This window comes from Lepisosteus platostomus, chromosome 8 (genome assembly GCF_059453375.1).
Source record: "Lepisosteus platostomus isolate fLepPlt1 chromosome 8, fLepPlt1.hap1, whole genome shotgun sequence".
In the NCBI taxonomy this organism is placed as follows: domain Eukaryota; kingdom Metazoa; phylum Chordata; class Actinopteri; order Semionotiformes; family Lepisosteidae; genus Lepisosteus; species Lepisosteus platostomus.
Genome location: NC_142618.1, coordinates 49,934,213 through 49,958,057, shown reverse-complemented (window position 1 = coordinate 49,958,057; position 23,845 = coordinate 49,934,213). Strand labels below are relative to the sequence as shown.

Here is a 23,845-nt window from a genome sequence, read left to right as displayed (position 1 = left end):
AAACTGAGATCACACCCTGCCCCTTTCCTCAATGAAAAATTCTTCCTTCTAAATCCTCTGTATTCATTTGCAGATTTTGGCTTTCCACACCTCTCCTCCTGCTCTCCCTGACACACATTCTCAAGTTCCTTATGACCATTTTCCTCCTGATCCCCACCCCATTCTTACATGCTCTGTCTTTAGTTCTTTGCCTTATTTATTTGCAACTTTCCCTCACACCTGTAGGCGGATCTGTAGCCAAAAGAGAATGTTTTTCTATATCAGCATGGAAAGTTTCTTTGAATGTCAAAAAATAAATTTAGCTTTAATGTGCTTTGTTTCATGGAAAAATTAGGAAAGATGTAATGGCAAAAGGAAAATTGTCTCTTTCTTTGGATGATAGGATTAATATATAATTTTGACAAATTAAAATTAGTAATGCCATTAGCGTGTGATTTGCTGCAGTTTTGTCAATGACCAAAGATGATCCATATCTTGTATGTTAAGCTGCTGTCTGAGAATCCTCCTTTGTAACAGTGACTTTAAAACATACTGAACTGTAAAGAAAAAATGATTCCAAACTGGACACTGGAAACTGGTTCCACAAAAACAAAACAGTATAAGCACTGCATCAGGAACAACGACTGATAAAAATGTAAAACTGAATAAGAAGGGACTACATTGATCTATATATAGTGTGAGATTTTGTAGATCATGTCTAAGATAATGACTACCTCATTTTAACAAAGCTGCGTAAAAAAAAAATCATCCTAAATGATTAATTTAATTCTGAAATGAAATTGTACCTGAGATATTTTTTTCATGATTAGCTCAATTTCATTTCACTTGTACAAACAAAATATTAACTCCCTGCTGTGGACCTGACTGAATCAGTGAAAGTATTAAAGAAAAACTCTCAAGAGAATGTTATGAAAAAATGTGTTCTGAAAGACTTCTGTTTTGTACAGAAATGCACCCTTACTCAATTTATTTTACAATTAATTTTCAAATTTAAATGGAATGCCAATTTTACCACAAAAAAATCTGGAAATATTCTAATGTCTAAATTTTAAACAACTAAAAAAGTAGATACAGTATAATTTGTTACTGAATCTACAAGTAGTTAACTTGTTAAAACACACCTTGATCATGTCACATCGGTGCCTCAGAACAAAACTTAACATCAGGCCAATGAAGAACAACCTCATTTATAAGGTTACCCTATTCCCCTATATATAATGAAAAAGTACCAGGTTCCCAGGAAAAATATTTTTTGAAGAAAAACAAGATAGAAATAATAACAAATATAGAATTATCAACAACTTTGTCACCCTCCCTACTTCATAAACATTCCACTGTTCATTTTTCCATTGCATTTAAGTCTAAGATGTTTATTCTCAAAGAGATTTTAAATCACAGTTATTTTACTTAGAATAAAAAAAAATGAAAGAAAAAGAATTCTATAAATGTCACCTGTATCATATCTCTTGTTTGCAAACTTTACAATGGGCCTGTAGCTGAAACCCCTCAAGCAGGCTCCTAACTTTTCACAGAGACAGCAGGCCATACAGTTTGGATTAATATGTTGATCATGTTTCTATTGACTTTGAAATTCAGGAAATTCATGAATATTTTAAATTATCTGAACTGCAACTTTCTCAAAGAGTGTTATCTTCAATACAAAAATCGGGGCAGCAGGTCTCTACAACACCATGGCTTATTGCTTGGGTGGCCCTATTGATTTGTTTTCTTGAGTGTAATCCATCTGTCTGGTTTCTTCATTGATCCACCCTCTGCTGCCTAAACAAAATTTCAATCCAAACTGCAAACCACATATTTAAGTGAACAAATTCACTTTTAAGTGAGCCCAGTTTTTGAAAACCTGAACCATAAACTAAAAGCTGTGGGGACAACAATGAACATAAGAAACACATATTTTGGGATCCTGTTGAGGGATTTTTTTTCTAAACAAAATTTCTCTAACAGGTGGCAAAATGTTAGCGAGCACTTAGCGTGAATCAATTTTAGTTGGAATCTTTATCACTGACAGGACATGAACACAAATTTTAAAAATCATTTTTGACTCTAGACAAGTTTTTACTTGGATGATATTGATGTCAGTCAATGATTGTAGGTCAACTGCTGAAAGTGATACTGCACAATGGCAAATTAAAAATCTTATTACAAGTTACAAAATGCAATATGTTGATAAATAGGTTCCATTGTATAATTACTACTGAACATGACTGTTTTCTGTCAATCATATCAATTATTTGGGTTATCTTTGGTTGGGTAAAGAATTGTAGTTCATGCCTCTTGAAAACAGGGGCAGATTCAACCTGTATGGAAAAGTCATACAAGTCATCATGTCAGAATGTCTGTAAGCACAAACCCAGGTCTACTCCAAACCATCTTGGTTTTGCTTGGTTTTTATCATCGGTTGTTTTTGTAGTAATTTACTCTGTCTCTCTTCATGTTTAATTTTGCCAATAAGGCCTTGCTTGCCAATATACTGTACTGCTCACTGAGGCTACCTACTTACTACAAACGGGAAGAAATGAAAGAGAAACATACATTCTACACTACTGCTGTAATGACGAGAACTTCTACATGAATAGGCAATGCATGTTTTTATAAGATATTTCCTGTTAGACCCACAATTTCAAAATTAATGCAGCGGAAATTTTTATATGGTTTAAATTGTTTTAAAATTTTAGATCAACCACCATTAATTCCCTTACAGATGTGCTGACCTATTAATGGAAAACATATGTTCTATAAATCTAAAGAAATACTCTACTAAAGTAGCATCTTCCCACACATTAATTCAAACTAATCCAACTTTAAAGCATTCCTGAACTGTTTTTTTTTTCAAAAATGTAGTCAAAGCTTCTTTCATGAAGCTATAGTTATTAACCTATTAATAGCTTTGAGATTGTTTTTATTTTTTGAAGAAGGAGTTGCATTATTGAATACTCCTTGGATTAGGAAAAGCAATAATGATGATGAAAATCAATTAGTATTGCTTAGCAAATAAATTAAAAGCATAGCTTTTTTATGTTACATATATCCCACATACTGTATGTAAGGAATTTGATACAAAACTTTATACATATATTTATACAGGTTAGACACCAGATAATCCTCTAGTAGACATTTTCATTAAAAAGGGACATAGGCTAAAGAGCTGCATTCTGCAACTGCTGAGAGACGCATCATTCCGGGGTGTACAAAAGATTCAAATATTTATGGGAAGAAAATTAAATATTAAATATATATTTTACTTGAAGGGCTGACATTCAGTTTCTTGCTGCAATGCGGACTTTAATCCACTTTTCTGAAGCTAAAAATGCCAAAACTGGTAATGAAGAACAAATCTTCATTTTAATCTGTTTTCTAGACCTAAACTGTTTGTTGCTTGATGTTGGCCCTTGGCTCTGGAGAAAAAGGCTCTGTAATCGAAACCACTCACCTGTCATGCCTCAGAGCTCTCATATCCACATACACAGTAGTTGGGTCTGGTCCTGAAGTACCCTAAAATGAACAGCAATAGAAAATTAAAAGACAAACACCAGAGCAAAGCAACTACAACTAATATAAAAACATATTTCCAATTGCTAATGTGGTAAAAAAGCTCACAGTTGAAACTTGAATAGTATCTGAATAGACGTTTTGAGACAAAATTCAAACTGGAACATAGGAAAAGACAGACGCCCAGTCTTTTGGAACATTCAGGAGAAAATAGGAAGATAACTATAAAAAAATCTAATAAACAAACAGATGCATTTTCAGGGAAAACGGTAATCAAAATGAAAAAAAATAGCAGAATAGACCATGATTCTTTTTTGAAGAAAAAAATCTGATAAACATGCAACACACCCAAGCCGCAAGGAAGTTGTAAAAAAAAACAGTGTGCAAAATATATGACAATACTTGAGTCAGGGGGGAAGAAAGAAGGAATATAGAGACAGGTCAATACAGTTTTCTCCCTGAATGACTGCAATGAACTTTGTGTAATTCAAATGCCTAACAAACCTATTTTATTCACATTTATTAGGAGGCCTTTTGTTTTTACTGAGAGCTTCATTGCTCAACAGGTTACGAGGCTGGACAAGCAGTTTTCTCAAACTTAATTTTCCAAGATGACCCTCACTTATTAATCAACTCTACAGATTCTGTACGGGGACAGACAGGTTACAATTATGAACAAAGCTGTTCGATTCTTTTCAGAATCTTAAAACGCCCAAGTTCTTCTTCAGTCGTGGGTATGCCAAGTATTAAAAAAAATCCAAAGGCACTGATTTTGGGGCGTTTTCAATTTGCATGTCTTAACATAACGATTAGAAAATGCCATGAAACTGCATAAAAAACAGAAAGCTCTGCAACAGTTGCCATAACAATGCAGCATTTTCTGTAAATCAGCGTGTATTAATAGCTTCATTCAGTAGCACCCCGCCACCAGAGAAGTAGGAAAAGGAGCTACAGTGTTGCACATGCAGATCAAGTTGGTCCTAATCAATATGGCTACAAGCAAACAAAAATCACAGGACAAAACCCACTATGGAAGTTGAGGGTTAGTGTATTTTATTTTCTAACTATTCAACCTATTTTCAGCAGTGTAACAGACTAGAGCAGAGTGGAGACTCAGGCATTTCCATCTGCTTAAAAAAAATACTTTAAAAGGAGATTAAGTTAATTGTCAAAGCAGACATCCTATTGCTGGGAGCAGACTGTATACCACCCAAATGCCCCTGTAATCCTTACCATCCAGTCACCAGAAACCACAACCAGACTGGAGGCTTAGTTCAGTTAAGACAAACTTATTCATCTCTGATTGAGAATCACTATTATTTACATCATGCAAGTGGTTCTGGGCTGTAATTTGTTTCTCATGGACTTGAGTTCAGAGTCAACACATTTGAGTGCAAGTTTGCTGCATCCTGGCGAATAAGCATCATAAAAAGAAATATACTGTGCCACATCTGGCAGACTGTGTGCCGTTAAGCATGAATACAAGTAATCATATCATTTGTTTTAAGGTATTGACCTATTTATAGTTTCTGATCATTGCTCATGACCTGCCGGCAGCTGCTACCCATTTTTTTACAGAATACAGTATATGTAAAAAGGAGTATGAAGGTGTATTGCGGACTGATGAAAAAAAAAAAGCTCTAAGAAAAAGGAGAACTGTACGCTACATACAGACAAATAATAGAGACAAGTACTTTCAACAATACCATTACCATGCCTTCAGACATTATTATACTGTAGATTAAATGGCTAGATTTATGATAAAACAGCCAAAACCATTATTCATATACCCTTTCCTTGTTCATTAATCCAGTTTGCTCCTGTATTTATGTACTCTCAGTAAACACACCTGTATCTGTATTTATCCACAGTCATTGAAGTATGAGAGAAAGCAACATTATTAGCGCAATTCTCTCTGGTTAACATGGTGTGGCGAGGCTTACAATACTGTATGTGCACAGCTATAAAACCATTAAAACATGACTGCACAGCATGAAAAACACAGAAGTGAACTGGATTAAGGAACAGGGAAATAGCATAATGTTCTTAGTAGCTATCTAAAATTAATCAAACGAGTTCAAATTATTTTCAGACTGATATCAAAACAATTAATGGTATGACTTATTGGCTCCCAGCAAAATCACTAGTTAGAATTGGTTGTGGCGGTATGTACTGTACCCAACGCTCAAGGTTTGCCAATTATTCCATGCAAGAGTTAATATATATAGCATATACGAAAATTGTTATTGTCTTTTTCAAAAGGGCATTCCAGTCACAGCTGGCCATAAGCTTTTGGTAGCTTCTACACTAAGCCCCCGCTCTCCAGATTCACAATCTAGTCTGTCCCACTGTTGGAAGCTGATAGGTGGGTAATTAGGGAACACGAAAATCCCCCTACCTGCTCGGCCAGCTTCCCCAGCCTGTGAGGCTATAGCAGCAGGAATAAGAGGGCGAGGAGGAGGAGGAGGAGAAAGAAAAAAGAGGGGGGAACGAAGACAAAAGGATGTATGAGCAATGTGGGGTGGGGAATGTGCAAAAAGCCGGGAATGAAAATAAATAAATATAAAAAAGAAAAAAATGTCAAATACAGAAATGTAAAAAAAAAAATCTCAATCTCTACTCTGAGTGTTCCGAGTGTTAAAACATTACAGGCCACTAGCTGAGGGTGACTTAAAACTGCACTAAAAGAAACACATGGTGGAGTTTTAAGTGTTCATTTTTTTGTCTGGAGTCACAGGCTGCAGTGCATCTAGACATCTTTCATGTGGTTTTCAAATTGAAATCTTGCAGTTGACTATTAAATAAAATAAGGATTACAAATAATGTCATGCATACAACAAGGCTTATCTGTTATATGAAAAATGTGCAGAAAATACTGCACCAATGCAAAATTATATCTTTTAGATCTTCTAAAGCATCTTTCAAAAAACAACCAAACCACTTAAAATAAGAAAACAATTTTAAATACACTGGGCTTTAAAGTATAAAATCACCAAAATGATTTTTAAGTGTAGCTTATATTTTTTTAGCATACTTAGAGACCTTTAAAGGTTAGCCATATGCAAGAAATGCTAAGATTATTACTTAAGAAACTGAAATAAAAACAATACTTGTAATTTATATCAAACTGCTTTGAAGCTGCAATGGTTTGATTAAAAAAAATCACTGTTTCAAATGAAGAATAGATGCCAAAATGGAATATTCAAAATAAAACTGTGGAACATCAGGAGTAATTAAAAAAATAATGATAAGTATCAATACCCATTCCAAGAACTTGCTCCTCCTAACCAAATCCTTATCCAGACTGCATATGTAATGACATTTACTCGAGTTTTATACTGACAAGACCTTCCGTTTATGGACTCCTTAGTTTTGTTTCCCTGCAGTGACACAAAATAACAGAGCCCAGGATTTGGGGTAGTGGGTGGTTTCTGCACTATTTTATATTCATTTTAAAATGAAATCCTGCTTTACTTGGGATTGTTTCAAGCAGATCTTGTAGCTCTTTTTTCATTCAGTTGGACTATATCAAATTGGAAAACTTTTCCAAAAGTAGCATCAGCACAGTAGTAAAAAAATATCAACCCAAGGTCTTCTACTCTCTGCATGCAGTGCTGAAGATGACGTAAGTTCTTATTCTGAACATGCTCGCTTAGAAACAAGACAACTGTATGCAAAACGAACAGTCCTCTCCACATCCACCTGCAAGCTTTTCTTTCATTTCAGCACAAATGCACAGTATGAGTAGGTGATTTCAAAACAGAATTTCTAATACAGCCTTGTTGTCGCATCACAGTAGGATGATTAACCAAGTCCAGTTGTTTGCTTATAATGCATCATATTCCCCTCGGATACTTGTTTGGCCATTAGCTTGAATTATGATCCTTGTTAATGATAAAGCCAGTGAGGATGGCAACATCTGGGTTTCATTGTTGCAGGCCCGTATGAACACGTGGCACAGCGTTTGATGGTTTCAGCACCGAAGGAGCCTTCTGGAGAAGGTGTTTCATGAGGCAACAATCGATCACTGTCTGCTGTATAGTTGTCCTGCCCATCTTGACTTGCTCAGCAATAAAGCAAAATGTACAGTACAGGAAACATGCAGACCATTTTTAAAACTTCAACAACAGCTGTTTTGGAACATATTATTACATCTACAGGGTTTCAGAAATTTAGACCAAAGTATCCAGCCACGTGGTCAAAGCTGATTTTGTGAAGCCCAGCTTCCTTCACAAAATGTCTGGGTGGCAGATGAGCTGAATGGCTTCCTATCATTTATAGTCTGTCTATTTCATCATTCATGGTATGTGCTATTATCTGAACACATCATGTTTAGGGAGTATTCATATTAATACAAATTAAAAAAATTAAACTTCCCTAAAGGTATAAAAGAGAATGTTATAGATAAACCGAAAATAATCTTCATGTAAGAAAAGAAACCGAGCGCTATACATTTATTTTCTCTGGCCACTGCTCCAGTGAAAGGATGACAACAGCTACATATATTGTCAATGTGATAAATGAGATAATTATGGGCTAATACAGCAGAATGTCAAAAACATGCACAACAGATATTATAGATTAATGTACTTTGGCCAAAAAAGAGAATTGGTATTGTATTAAGTTTTTCCCTTTAACAATTCTATCTAGAGACACCAGCAAAACTGTATCCCTTCATAAAGATTGGGAATATTTTACACTATATCCTTTAGTCATAAATGAAAATGTTAGTAAATATTTAATCAAGAGGTTAGCTTTATTTTGTGAAGATTTAGTAAACTGTTTAGAAAGTGAAAAGTAAATTATGAACTTGGCCACAAACCCCATAGACTTCCACAACAGAAAATGTCTCATTTACAAATGATTTCACTTAACATATTGACATCAAGCACACCTAATGTTTAAGTTTGGCTGTTTTGTATATTTCAGGTTTTAATGAACTGTTTAGTTACAATGGTCTATATTAATCATTAATGGACTAAATTTATTTCAGTTGCCTAAAGGTGGATAATATGTGTATAATTCAAGGAAATAACATTGTATCTAGAAATACACTGCCTAACATATTAAATAGGAAACTCAATAAGAACAGCAATGGTTTCAAGCACAAGAAAAATGCATTCTAGTTCTTTAAAAGATGTTCATAGATTCGTGAAGATTGATCACCTAAGAATTCTTCTGTTGCAAGCAAAGTTGATTTTAAAATTCTGTGAAGTTAAAGACAGGTGTGTAATAAGGACTTTATAAATTATTAAAACAAAATAATGACAAAAAAAGAATATGAGTGCACCTACAGTATTAATTCATCCATCAAAATGATTAGTGTTCTAATAAATCAATAAACTAGTATGGTAGCTGTATACTCTATTTCCACATTCAAGAGGATTCCTTGCACCAATAAGTCAAGGTTCTTTTCTAAGAATATACACTTTGTTTAACTGAAATTTATTAATTGTCTGTGAGCTACAGTATACCTCACCAAGCAAAACTGTAATGTTGTCTCTTCACCATTAAGCAGAAAAACTGGGAAAGGCCTACAATAAAATTACTAATGAACATAAATAACTAGCACATATCTAAAAGCAAACGCGAATGTGCCCTACATTCTTAAGTGAAAAATATGAATGGAACATGACAAAAATTGAAGCCCAGACAAACTTCTAATAAGGATGTATGGTAGGTGGAGATTTTTTATCTAAATATTGTGATATCAGGCCCCTGACCTGTAAGCAGATGGCCAGGTTGACTCTGCAGCCGAAGGAGGTGCTGACTGCCCGAGGGTGGAGGCCCAAGTCCTTGAAGAGCTTAGAGAAGGACTGGGTGAGCGAGATCCTTGGTCTCTCCTCTGCCACCACCACACACGTCCGCACGCGAGACAGGTCGAGCCCTCGAGACTGAGAGAGAGAACACAGCAGCTCAGGACCCTCTGCCACACGAGATACCAGGAGCTGTCAAATCTCTGTTTTGGTCTTGGTGGATTAACAGGTACTATGTTCATTTAGGCAACATTCAGACTTTTTATAAATGAAATAACATTATAACTTTAAACACTAATTGCAAAGAATAATATATTTTAAGTCACTTATTTGGCAACCTTAGGTTATTTACATCTTGATTAAAAAGCTTGATAAATGTATAAATTGAATTTTTTTTATTTATGAGATTTGTTCTAAGAGAAGTGTGAAGTATGTATGAAGGCCACAATATGGACATACACATTGTATTACAGATATGGAAAAATGACTTCATTTTCATGAAGGAAAGATTTCTTATTATACAGTAGTTATAATATTGTCTACATGCAGAATCTTCAAGTATTATTTGGCAAATTATGAAAACTTGTGTAAACTACACCAACTCTCAAAACCCTGCACAATCATCATTACTTTAAATCATTTTAATTAATTAAAATGACTTGATTTTTTGGATCACAGTAAAACAGAAAACACTCCAATTAGGAAGTAGAATTGCAGTCATGTATATAATGTATGGTGACGAGATAGTTTAAAAGCAAGAATGATGGTGGTAGGTCCCCTTTAGAGTGCAGGTTGATTGATATTCCAGACACTGTCATTCTGCAGTTTCAAATGTGTTGTTATTTCTAAGGGCACCTGTGTAGAGCACTAGTTAGGCTTCTGGACTCATAACTGGAAGCTTTAAATCCCAGGTGAAACACTGCTGTTGCATAGTTGAGCAAATTACTTCACCTTTATTCTTGTAAACTAACCAACTACAGTATATAAATAAGTGTGAATTTAAGTTGCTTGTAATAAAAGCATCAACCACATAAAAGTAAATTATGATTTACTTTTAACTATGTCTAACTTTGAGATTTAAACTAAGTCTAACTATGATTCCAAATGTGGTGGCACACAACAAGCCATCATTTGAAACGGCATAATCTGTAAAAGGGTATCTTCATCTTGGATTTAGCAATGATGCCTGAAACTTGGCAGAAGTCTATGAACTCACAGCATTGTCAGCAAGAATCGAATCTCTGCTCTAGTTTATGATTCTACTCTTAAAATGGCACTTTTTGCACAGATTGCAAAATTAAATTGTCTCTGGCGTCTCAGAATGTACTCATGATAAATGTGTGGTATGGGTGGCTTGATAATTTGCAAATGTGCTTTTGGGCTGCATATTTGGCATAGTGGTTAGCACTGCTGCCTCTCAGCTTCAGGGTCCTAAGCATCATACCAGTCTTAGACATCTGTCTATACTTACCTCTATATGTCCTTTCCTCTATGGCACTGTGATAAGATTGGTCTTTGTCTTTGGTCTTTGTATGTAGGTGGAGGAGGTGTTGTGTGTCCTCATTCCTACCTGGGAATATCCTATACGTCTGGAATAGGCATCAACTTGCCACAATCTTCTCATGGAGAGCAACTTAATGATAATGGATGGACTGTTCATTGCACGATTTACTGTACAAGCACTATGAATCCCATTTGAGAAATTACAGTCTAGTATAAGAACATTGAGCTTTGGCGGGAATTTCTATGCTGCCTGTTTTGAATGGGTTAGAATACCTGAGTGCAATTCATTCCATGTTGTGTGGTAAAAACATGAGAAATTATTACATTCAATATGGGTGAAGATCTGGATTACATTACAGAATACACAATTTATAGCACCAAACAGTTGCTACCACAGTCTTTAGGGAATCCAAAGGCACTGTTCAAACATTTGTTAGAAGTGCCAAAATGTAAAATAAAATCATTTGATGAGGAAAAACTGAGTTGCACTTGGTTTACATTCAGCAAAGCCCTTGATTTTTAATGATATGGCCTACTGTGTTAATACTAAACTCTGGGCTCCTGTTTGTTCTTTGCAACCATGGAAATGTAACTAATTTCAGAATTAACTTTGTATAGAAAAATGTTCTTAAAATTCTGTTTTTGTGAAAACACTCAAAGCCTTTTGAGAATATTCATGCAGGAAGTGCATTACTACTTTTAGACAAGAATTTAAAAATATCTGGATAAAAAGCCATTTATGCACCTAATAATCATAAGATTTACTGTAAGTAATTACTCCCCCGAAACGTCATAACTAATATTGCTGCATTAAATATTACAGAACTTGAAGTAATAGTTCTTCATTTTAGAGGGAAGGGGTGCTGTAATAATATCTCTCAATCATATCATGGCTTCTTAAAATAAACAGTTAGCATCCTTGAATCGATTAGGAACTATCACGCTAATGCACTAGATTGGTCAATGAACTCCTTTTGGTTGTAAACATATCAGGCTCTTATGTTCTTGAACAGCAAAAACCTGGTACCTTGAGGGATTCTGTTTGAAGGCCCAGTCCCTTGGTACACAGCTCCATCACAGAGTATGAACAGAATGTGTCCCGCACTTTGTACTGACTGACTGCAAGAAGCCACAGTGCTGGGTTTGTCTCCAGCTCTGAGGGAGGGATGAGGATGGACTGGTGCCCTGAATACACACTTCACAGGAGGGAAGAAGAACACAAAGAACAAATGTGTTACAACCATGTTTTAGGAAATGAGCTGTGTGAAACTAGAAGAAAAAGCAGCGAGAGTGAAACTGTCAGGTTTCTGCTTATTTTTTGGAATTCAGTTAGACTTCTAATGTCATATTTCTCTTACCTTTTGTCCCTTCACCAAGAAAAGGTTCATGAGGCCAAAAAGAAGCAATTCAGTTTTGGCTCCATGCATCACAGAATCTTAGCCGTTTTGTTCCAGTTTTCTAATGTTCTACTACGTCAAAATAACATTGCCATACATAGCCCACGGAGTTTAACAAACTAATTTTAAGATGCTTTATGAAGTTCTTTGCTTCAAGCTTTTTTGAGTTCTTGCCTAGTCTTGGGTGTTTTAACTTATTCTTTCATCGTTGTGTAAAGTGCATGCTTAATAAGATAAATCCAAGATGTTCCACTTGTTCCTCATGATGAACTGTTCAGCTGCATTGACTTTATTATGATCCTGCATGCTAAAGAAATTTCCAGCAAGCATGGAAGCATTTTCTTCTATGTAAGCAGACAAAATGTTTTTTGAGAAGTTCAGAATTCATTCTACTGCATGCCATCATCAGTTACATCATCATGACGGCTGAGTGAGCCAGTTCCACAATATCATGGTGAGGCTATGGTACTACTGTACCTTTACCATGATCCTCATTGGAGCATCTGCAGTTCATTTCCTTCTCCACACCTTCGCTCGTTGGCAAGGGTTAATCGTGGTCTCTCCCATCTATAACATTTTGTTTCACATCTCCCTATTTCTCAGCACATTTTAATCTGGCCTTTCTGTTCTTGGTGCTGATGAGAGGTTTACATCTTGCAGTGTTGCCTTTGCACTTCTGCTGACTCAGCCTTCTCCAAACTGTGTGTTTTGATACCATCACTCCTGCATTCTGAAGGTTGTTGGTAATTTCAAAATCAGTTGTATTTAATTGACAGCTGTGATTTTTTGTTTAATTTTTAAGTCACTGAGGGCAGATGTTTTTCTTGGCCAACCCAGGTTTGGCTGACTGGTAATCATATCTGCAGTTTGCTTCTTCTACATACTCCAAATTGTTGATTTTGGTACACTCAATGTCTATGCGATGGCTTTGATAGCGTTTGCAATTGCCTGTTTTTCTTTCCAGAAAGGTATATTTTCCACTTTTGATTCTAAACAATTAAGTTTTCAATGAAGTGAGGCAGATTGCTGGACAACTGGCTGAATATGTTTGCTCCTTCAAAATGTTTGATTTGTTTAGTGAATCCAAACAAAGAACCTAATTTATTAAAATAATACTGGGGAACTGTATTCATCACTGATGTTTTTTGCATGAGAAATAATCACTATTAGAGTTTATTCTAATATCAAATTGAAAACCCCAATTCTAGTATTTTTGGAATGCACTTTACATGTTTTGTCTGTGTAATCACTGCTTTTTTTCCACACAATGGAAGAGCTTTGTATTTTACAACATTACTTCCATTGTGTAACAATTCATGTTGAACTGCAGTACCCAAATTCAGCTAATATATACAGTACATATTATATACATAATATATAGTATTTGTGTATCTGCCATGTTTTTTGCTTTGCATTTTGTAGTATACATATTCTATATAAAGGATTAATATAATATGTAATACCTCTGTAGGATCCTTCCAAGAGCTAGTGATTAATCTTGAAGTACAATTCACATACTCAGCTTAGTCAGAATTATACCTCATAATACAACCTGTGAGGAAAATGAAACCTAGTGACCTAAGACGTTAAAGAGTGACAGTTCTCATGACATTGCTTTGCCATCTGCCTGATGAGCAAGGGAATAATAAATAACTGAATAATTATGGCTTATATTCCAAAAGCTGGCTGTTCTCATGCTGTCAAAAATCAGGTTTAATCCATTTTATATTCGACATGTTTTCATACACTTAAAAAATGCAAAGTAAATTCAGCTGGTGTTTAACAGTAGAACATTAACTTTAAAATACTTTTTTGTCCACAAAATCTAACATTGTTACGCAATGCTTTTCATTGGTTTTCATGGCAAAGTATTAATGTTTGTTGAGATTCAAGTGTTTTGGTTTCTTAGTTACTCATTGCAGAGAATTCTTATTCAAACACATACCAGTCGGTCTCTGTGAACTTATGTCTTCAGATAGTAACAGAATTCTATAAAAAGCATATGTTTTCAAACACATCTTAAACTCTTTTAAGACAAAATGATTAATGCAAATGATTCACAAAAAGTCTGTTTTTTGCAATTCATTCTTAACACAAAAAGGCAGTACCAAAACAGAATTCCCATGTGACTGTGATCCAGGCTAATATTGCTTAAAAGTCCAGAACAGTGGAGCCTAAAGTCTTTGATAGAAGATTAATTAAAATATTGACCATCTAAAAGATCAGCTTACCTGCAGAGACACCACAGAACAAAGCCCAGGCCACAGTAAGGGTCTAGACAGATAGCGACCTCTCGAGAGGGGTAAAGTTCACACTGTAGCTTGATTGAACGGCAGAAGGCACTGGTGGCTGTGTGAGACATCTGCACAGAAGAAAACAAGTTTCAACATCACTCCTGAAGAAAAAAGCAGTACACCCACATGCATACCCCTGTACATCGGCCACTCAAAGCATTGAAAATTCTGTTCCAATATGGTGGATGTCAATTAGCAACTAACTGCTAAGATGGGCCGAAAGTCCTCCTCTAATCTGGAATCTTCACTATGTTCTTATGCATGTGCCCATGAGGCACTAAAACACCTGAAAGGGAGAGAATTAGAAGAAGTAAGTGGTTTCTGTTTTGCTGTTTAGCAGCTTATTCTACCACAAAGTTCAGAAAGATCTGTTTTGAGGGAAGTTCCTCAAATTGTGTTTGAAGGTTTGTTCTGTACATTCAGATTTTATTGATTCTTGCCTGAAAAGGAAACCACAGTGTGTTTAAGAGATGTTTTCTCATGTAACAATCTTAAAAGGATACTCATAACCCTTTCTAATATTGCACTGTAACTACGTATAACATTACTTCAGAAAAATCCCCAAAAAATGAATTCAGTGATTTATTGAAAAAAAAGCTATATGTGCCCTGTATATTATACCCTATTTTATACCCTGAGATGGGAGGCGATCCAGGGTGTACTGTATTCTTTCTTACACCTTCTACCTTAACTCAGCCCTGTATTTGACTAAGCAGTTATTTAAAACAGAGGAACAGAGGAATTGTTTTGTCCCTTTATGCAGTAAAACTCTTCCTTATACCTATTATCTTTTGTAAACAAAATGTGTCTTTCCAAGTTCTTTCAATATGTTAACAATGCTGCATTGTTGTAGAAAATAGCATAACTTGGTAAATAAAATAATAAACAGCAAATCAAAGGGCATCAGGTTTTAAACAAGACCTTATCATCTCAGTAAATTAAACCTATTAATAATAATAATAATATTATTAAACCTATTAAGAAATTTTGAAAAAAGCACCTATTCAGAAATTTGCACCTCATCTTTTTAATAAAAAAATGAAAAATGAGTTAAGAATTTTAGGTTATAGATTGGTATGTTCTTGAAAAATGATATACAGTATAGTAAATCTGGGCTCATGTAATGATAATCAGCATGAAGCTAAAGTCTTTCATTCAACAATTTTAAGGAGAGCTTTAAAGATCTTGTTTTTCCATCACCTGAACTGTGTGGCACAATAACTCTGTCTCAAAAGACTGATATTTTTAGGAGATTCGATGGACTGAAATCAATGACATGTAATTGTAGCTTCCTCTTAGTAACAGTGAGTATTTACTTACAAAAACAAAAATGCTCTTCTTGTTTGGTGAAAACAGCTATTATCTGCTACTTAAAGGATTTGCTTGCTTAAAAGTGAAGTCTAATTTTCATTAGGTGATTCCACAAAGCATCTCACATTCCCCAACAGAATGTGAGATGGGGGCACTGTATGTCTCAACAAAAGGATTATTTTTTACAGTGCCTTCATGTAAACAAGGCCTGTCCTTGTTTAAACATAGCAACCTCTAAGGAGCTTTGAGGAGAAGTCTTATCTGGAAGTGTTAGAACCCTTAGTACAAGCTCGGATGACTAAGCCACATTCTAAAGTAACAAAAAGAAAAACAGAATGATTCTTTTTTAGAAAGATATAAGCACTAACCCAATTCAGTGTGAATTAAGAGAGCCAGAACCTGTAATACTGCACAACTAATACACTGAGAGTTATTTAGTAAGTTACAAATAAATATTGGAACCAAGAGCACTTGCTGTGTTCTTAATGACTCTGAGAATAGATGATTAGTTTGTTTGGACTGCTTGATAATTTTAATTATTGTGCAATTTCAGAAAAATTTAATTTATATAATAGCTGCTACAGATTAGAAATTTACTATTGTAAGCAGTACAATCCCAGACCTAAATCATCTACAATAGCAGAAAGGTCATGAATGAGAGGAGGTGACTTTAGCAAGCAAGAGCAAGATCCAATATTTGCTGCACTGATATCAAACTCCCCAAATATTTATTCCCCCTACCTTTCTATTAATTTAAGGGATTTAATAATGGGCTTTTATCCACCCCCACAAACGCCCTTGACTTGTGAGGCCAAGTGCTAGAACTGCTAACTGCCAAGCTACAGAAGGAGCTATACTGTATGTCCCTAAATATTGATTAATGCATTTTTTCTGTCAGTTGCAGCTCTTACAAAATAACTGCTTTCACCAGGATTAAAACAGTTTTTATCACCAAAGAAGAACTGAAAATCAGGATACTGACCTCATTATTTTGTCCAGACCTCTAATGATGACCTGAAAAGCTTGCTTTATATTTACAGTAAATACACTGAGTAGACGTCATCCTAAATCATCAAACTTTTCTTAATTTAGCATGACTAAAGATCTTTTAATTATAGATAACTGACATTTCCTCCGATATTTTCAAACTGGACAAAAATTACACTTTGGTAAAGGGCTGTTGGTGTAGAATTGAGGAAGGGATGGCAGGTATTAAACTGGGAGACAGTAATGATGTAAAATAGTTGGAAAGGTCATTTTGTTTTTGTGTTAACTGAAGTTAAAATGCCATTCAAAGCACACACAATACATTTGCAGGGTTTCGGTACCAGGTATTAAAATTGGTATCATAAAAGCTAAATCTGTACAGTCAGAGATTATGCCTTGACTAATAGTAATAATTGGTAAGACTTTTATGAAGTTCAGAAGGTATGTGTTTTTATTCAGTTATTCATCTTTCTCCTTATCTACACAAGGCACAATGAATGGGACTCTGTTTCTAACTGTAAACAAAGACAGGTGCTAAAGTAAGCACAGCTGAATGCTTCCTATAGAAGAACAACTGGTTCAGCAACAATTCGTTTGTGTATTTATTGAACACTGATATGAGAAATGCTTCCACCTCCCAAACAACAGGGCTCTTTTTCTCGAACAACTAACCTTGACTCCCGCAAGCATTCCTGTTGTGGACACGCTGAAATCCAGGTAGGCCAAGGCGTCCGGATTGGAGGGTTTATAGAGCTGAGGAGGCCTTTTCTTTGGCAAATCATCTGAGTGGGGGTGAAAAAAAAAGCCATGTGACTTCTTTAGGAAAATTCAACTTTTTTGTAACACCTTTTCTTTTTATAGGACTCCCATCAGATTCCACCCTTCACTTTCACAGTGTATGTCTTGCGTCCTTTAGTTCGTATCGGGCATCTTTTTGCTTGGTGTGAGTCAAAAAGCAGAATATTCCCTGTTAAATCTTAGCCTTTTCCTTTCAAATATCAAACACTCCATTATTAGTTAAACTGAAAAATATGATCTATTCAGGGGCTTTCAAACTGTTCGGTGAGTAAAGGCGTTTTTCCTGGATATCGGTTTAGTCCAAAGATGTGTGCTGGATGCTTGGGTTATCTCTGCCTCTCTGCACTGTGCCTTTGGACTGTTGAAAAGGGTCCGAAGGCACAGTGGTTTGTATGTTGGAAGACACGTATATCTCTATATACATTGATAATGTTTTGACAATTCCAGGCATCAAAAGAGAAATATGAAGGATGTAACTAAAACAACACAAGTACAGGGTGGCCAGAAGAGATGAATTGGGGGAGGATATTTATGAGCCTCAGACTGGCTTGGCACTAGGAGACCTATTAGAAATCTGGGTCTTCACAATCTATCCTCCCACCTGTGTCCAACACTGGGGGCCACGTCCTGACGTCAACTGCAGCTGATGCTTCTCTTGACCTCAGCAGTTTACATATCACCTGCGTTGTCATGATACAGGCTGACCTGCTGACCTGAGAAGGAACAAACCGCACAGAATACTGAATCTCTATGATCTTCCAGATGTGTCATAGTACAATGTACTGTATATGGGGTTGGCTATGTTTTCTCTAAATATTCCTCAGAAATAAAACAGCTACTGAAATATACTGGGTGATAAAATAATAGCATTATTGTTGTGTGTACAATATTTCAGAACAGACACACACCTCAAACGTTTATGTTAGTAAAAAAAGAACTTAACAAAAAGAAAAAAAAACAGCAATGAACAAGAGCTCACTTTTTAGTCAAAGTTTTGGTACCAAACTTTCTAAACTAATTAGTTATAAGATTAGACAGTGTTATTAAAAGTTTTATGACTTAGTGGTACTGTAATTTATAAAATTTTATGGAACTATAGAAAAAACACTTATTACCTTCTCCTACATGATGTACTGCACAATCAATATTTTCTAGCAATTCTATGACATTCTTCTTTTAATTTCAAATTAAACCATACTCTGATATTACTTAGACATCTAATCCAGAACATATTTTGTCTTTGGTAATGAAAAATGCTTAGCTTCAGCAAGAACAACAAAAAACCCATTAAAATCATAGTACTTTTTTTACCTGATAAACTAAGTGAAACCCTGATAGGTTTGGTCTCTTGACTTACTGATTCTATGTTCAATGAAGCAAGAACACTATCCTTTTAAAACTAATGATCTGCCTGAAGACCCACATCTAGCTTTAATAGGGATAAATAGGGTTGTGACAATGGGCACTGAATCTAGCATAATAGCTAAAAATGTAATTATTGAAAAAAGGGTGTACAATTCAAAAGAAGTTCTGAGCATTTAATGTAGTTTGAATTGGGCTAATGCAAATGCAATAATGAAATACATGTCTGACATATTGGATATTTTTTAAATCTAAAACAAATGCTATAAAATACCATGTTAAACCACTGACATTTCTTTATATAAAATCCCACACAAGCGGCTTTATTATTTTGCTTGTCGCAGTCTTCTGTTCAAAATTACAGTGCTGTAAAAGCTAGACTGGGCTCACTAGGCTTTTACCAAAACAATTGCTGTAGTACACTGCTTTTACAACACATTACCTTGCAGACCATTAACTAACCTCCACAATCATCTTTACAGTGGGCAGGGTAGTGGCTATGTTCTGAGGATGCGGAGGTCGCACTGTTATTGGCACACAGCCTGCATACAGACATCCATAAAACGCTGCGATCAGGTCTATTCCTGCATGAAGGACACAAGAGAAAAATTCTCATTCTTAATCTGCATCCACAACTAATCAAACCTTATAACAACAAGACAGAGTAGGAAAAAACTATTATTCACAAGAAGGTGTAAATGAGTGTGTAGCTTTAAACCTGTTTTTTGAATGCTGCCTTTATCCCCTTGTCGGCATTCGCTGTGCTTCGCCGAGTCCTTTCATTATGGATACATGGCTCTTTGAATAGTCCTTTAGCCATGAAATTCTGATGGAGTCTCAGTCTATAATTCATCCTTGGAGCCTGTCCCTCGCCTGAATCAAGTGTATCGCTCTCTCTCCTGTCTTCCAAAAGCTTGTAAAAATACGAAAATCCCTGTGCACATGTTTAAGAGGGTGATAGAAGTCACACTGATCCAGCAGTAACCCCCAATTAAAGTGGACGCATTCTCAAGCAATTAAAAAAAACTATATGAAAACATTTCCCTTTCCGTTTGAGAGGCAGGCTAAGCTTTAAAGTGATAGGACAAAGGAAAATAAGATAATCGAGGTGAGGGCTACACATTGGTGGTGGAGAGGAGTCCCCACTATCTGTAAAGCGCTTTGAGTGGAGCTTTATGTAACTGTAAGGAATTACTCATTATTATCATGTATTCAGGACCAGGACCCGCGTGTTGTGAGAGCTGTTCTGATGACTTGCTAACAGGTTCAGGGCCTGACCTACCTGGGGGATAGACCAGAGCAACGTGATCTCCATCCTGCAAGTGACCCCGTTCTGCCAACATTGCTGCAATCTTCTCTGCTCGCTTGTGGAGCTGAAGGCAAGTCAAGGAGCTGGATATTGTTCCCTGCGTTACACAGAAGAGCAATACCTTGAGTACAGAAGTACCTGTTGTAGCGATGCAGACAGAATGCACCCATGAAGACTAAGCATGCGAATTGTTAATTGATTCTAATTTTCATTTTGTTTTTAACTGTTAAAGATTTAATTCCATTCATTTTCAGAACTGTTTGTTGCTAACAAAATATTCTAGGAAATGTGGAATATTAAAAAAGAAAACCTAATTTTTTAATGTGAAACAGAAAACCTTATATAAGTAAATAATGATTTTCTTTCAACTGTCCCTTTTATCCTTATGAAATAATTGTGAGAACAGGTGGTGTCATACGGACCTCTACACATACTGTACAGTATCTGCATTGTTTTAAGTTTAAAAAATGTGACCTTAATGTTCTCAGCTACCCAAAATGTATTTTTAGTCCAGTTGTGTTCAAGTGCTTGACAAGCCGCCAAAAAAGTACATACAGTATGTAAGATAGTATGTGATATGTAACATTATTATACTTCCAGAGGCAAAACAAAGCAAAAGTCAAATACAAAGAAAAGTATTTGATTACATTATATTACCAGTTATGTTTTTGAACAACATTTTTTTCAAATTTTATTCAAAATATAAAAAACAATAAAAATAAAACTTGAAATTTTACTGAAATAGCCAAAAAGTACTATACTGCACTTTACAGTTGGACTCATTCAACTCTCCAAAGCAAAATTAAACACTAAATACTGAAAATATCTGTTGACTGTGCTGGCAGCTGCTGTTTTGCGATTCTGAGACAAAGCCGATGATAAAGCATATACTCTGTCAAAAAAACCTACCCTTTCCTTATGTACTGTACGTAAAACAAAAATATGTTCTGGACTTTCATACTGTAGCATTGAAAGCTTTAAGAAATTAAACTGTAACTCAACACAATAAATTAATCCAATAGATTCTAGTGCTGTAAAACTCAAACCATAGACTTTTTTTCTCTAAAATGTCCTAAAAAACACTGTTATAGATTTCAACACCTGCAAAACAACAGAGCAGATTTTTTTTTCTGAAAAGGACAAAAGTAAAGATTTAAAAGTAAAAAGTCTTAAGTACTAAACCAATTGACCATCCCCCACAAACTATGATACTGCAGTTTCATCTTTTAACTGCATTCAGTGCTCAATGCCCTTTTGTGATCCAGTGCAGAACAAAGAATACTGCAAACAGGCTCTCACCCGTGAGTTGAGCAGTGTGTACAAAACGTGATCAGGAGTGGTCTGTGCTCTCCACTGTAGGACCTCAGAGAGGAAGAGGAACTAAAGAAACAAAAAAGACAAAGTCTCCAGTTGAATGACCAAAGACAAACAAGACAGTATTTTATAGCTCTACCATAAGCTGTAGATTTTGGTATAAGTAGCACAAAGAGAGATATTGACATCAACATCCCTAAAGAGCTCCATTTTTCAAACTGTCTTCAGGATGGAAACCACACAAAAGACAGATTAAGTTACAGTACGTGTACAGTACATGTCCTTCGATCTGAAAACTGGACTTTCCCCCAGAATACCACATTTCATCTGAAGTTATGTTAATTTCATTTATATCATAATCATGTCAATTAAAAAATAATAATAATCAATAAGGGCAGTAATGCATTTGAAAGAACAAATGTAATGAAGAATACCAATAACACAATGCCTTTCAGAGCAGGAAACAAAATTATTTGTATTTGTCTGTTTTCTCTAATCATTCTTGACAATTTATTATTCTAATTAGGGGGTTGATTACATTAAAGTTCAATTTTAACTAAAATAATTTTTTTAATTTGGCAGCATCTGACAATGTTCCACATCATATTTGTTTAGACAGAGTAGTGTTATCATCGTTTTTATAATGCAAAGTTTCTCAGGCTTCCTGATTTTTCAAGAGTAATCAGAATATTTTTTTCTAAACTTGTGGTAGAAAAATTAAAAAAGAAGCATATCAATGAAACCAACAGGACTTCATTCATTAAACATTCAGCATACGTGTATCAAGGACTTTCTCATATTTGACTCAGAGGTTTAAATTGCTATTTACTTCAGCTGTAATGTATTTCCAGTTGTAAAATATTATTCTAAATTATGTTGGGATGCACCCACAGAATATTTTATTTTACAAATATGTATATATGTGGACTTGGAGTCAGAAATACTGAGTGAAGTTAATATGGACCAATGGAAGAACATGTTCCACTTCAAACCTGTAGATAAAAAATATGCTTGAGGTAAAGCCTGTAAATACAACCAATAAATAAACATGATGAATGACATATTATTTAAAAATAATATGGTAAAATATGTGTTATTGTGGTGTTTGCCTTTAGTAAATATGTTACATATTAGAAACTCAACAAACTTGCAAGAAATCAGGTTTGACTTCACATTTTAAAACATAGGGAACTGTGAAAAATAAAACAAAAGAATCAACATGGGAATATTGGTTCTTTTAACGGCTGTTTCATGGCTCCATGCACAACATTTCTTTGAAAACGTGGAAGATATTCTCCATTATTGGATTCCTGATTTTTCTGTATTGCAAGAGTGGGCTCAATGTGTAGAAAAAAAAAACATCAGTCTGCAGCCACAATGTGAGTGGTCCCTGCTGATTCACTTGAGGAAGAAACATGACTGAAGCCCAGTGGCAGTTTAGCATGCAGGTCAATCCTAACATTGAATGTGTAACAGTCTTTATAGACATAAAAATCGGCACAATCAAAATCGGGCTCAATGTGTTATTTTAAAACCCCGTTATTTTTTACAGCAAGGGTTATGCCCAAGTGTTATAAATGCTTGACCTAGTTTTATTTTAAATCAACAATGGAATGCAATTTTTGAATAATATGTTCTGTTACTAGTACATTCGATATTGTATTCTGTTTTCACAAAGTAATTGTGACCACACTCTTGTCCTTTTACTTCATTGTTCCAACTTCCAGTTCTAAAAGTATAACTAGTACAGCAGTAATGTAATTATAGTCATTTTGAAACAAGACTACAAATATATGGCATAAGGACTGAATAGTCCAGGATCTGCTGTGTCCTGGATCATAGTTTTTTTTTCCAGAAGCTTATTTTTACCTGTTTGACTGTAAATGGGATAATTAAACACTGAAGACAATATTTAACTTTCTAATGCACCCTACTAGAACAAAGGGTACTTCCCTCTCAAATATAGAATTTAGTCTGACAAATGGATATAATACTCACCACCACATACAAAGAACACTTCTTTGCTCAGAGCCTTCTGAGCTTTATTCCATCCCCACCCAATGCGGAATAATTGCTTCGACAATATTACCCAATTGTCCCATTTATACAGTACATTGCACAGTGTTTTTTTCTTATTCATAAAAGGATTGGCAGGATCAGTAAAATGGCAGTTTTCTTGTACCGACATAATTCAGTTAACAATAAATTACTGATACATTTCCAACAACCAAAAACAGTGAAGGCATGTGCTGTAGCATTTTTTTTGGCCTTCCAGATAGCTGTAGAGAAAAACAGAGAAAGCTC

General features: G+C 35.2%; 1 protein-coding gene across 19 annotated transcripts in view; it reads right to left on the bottom strand.

Annotated features, from left to right (window-relative positions):
* The window catches only part of LOC148657480 (disco-interacting protein 2 homolog C), a 223,566-nt gene that overhangs the window by 8,446 nt on the left and 191,275 nt on the right, over positions 1–23,845 (bottom strand). For 14 of the 19 annotated variants that reach the window (XM_088643808.1, XM_088643814.1, XM_088643797.1 and 11 more), the window contains 10 exons: positions 21,527–21,607; positions 20,201–20,324; positions 19,381–19,502; positions 18,158–18,269; positions 17,431–17,540; positions 14,398–14,528; positions 11,797–11,965; positions 9,234–9,404; positions 5,909–5,938; positions 3,452–3,513 (listed from right to left, as the gene is read on the bottom strand). In XM_088643808.1, coding sequence (XP_088499934.1) covers positions 3,452–3,513; positions 5,909–5,938; positions 9,234–9,404; positions 11,797–11,965; positions 14,398–14,528; positions 17,431–17,540; positions 18,158–18,269; positions 19,381–19,502; positions 20,201–20,324; positions 21,527–21,607 — 1,112 coding nt within the window. The remainder of the gene's footprint in view (positions 1–3,451; positions 3,514–5,908; positions 5,939–9,233; positions 9,405–11,796; positions 11,966–14,397; positions 14,529–17,430; positions 17,541–18,157; positions 18,270–19,380; positions 19,503–20,200; positions 20,325–21,526; positions 21,608–23,845) is intronic. The other 5 variants (XM_088643803.1, XM_088643804.1, XM_088643805.1 and 2 more) reach the window with 1 other exon arrangement.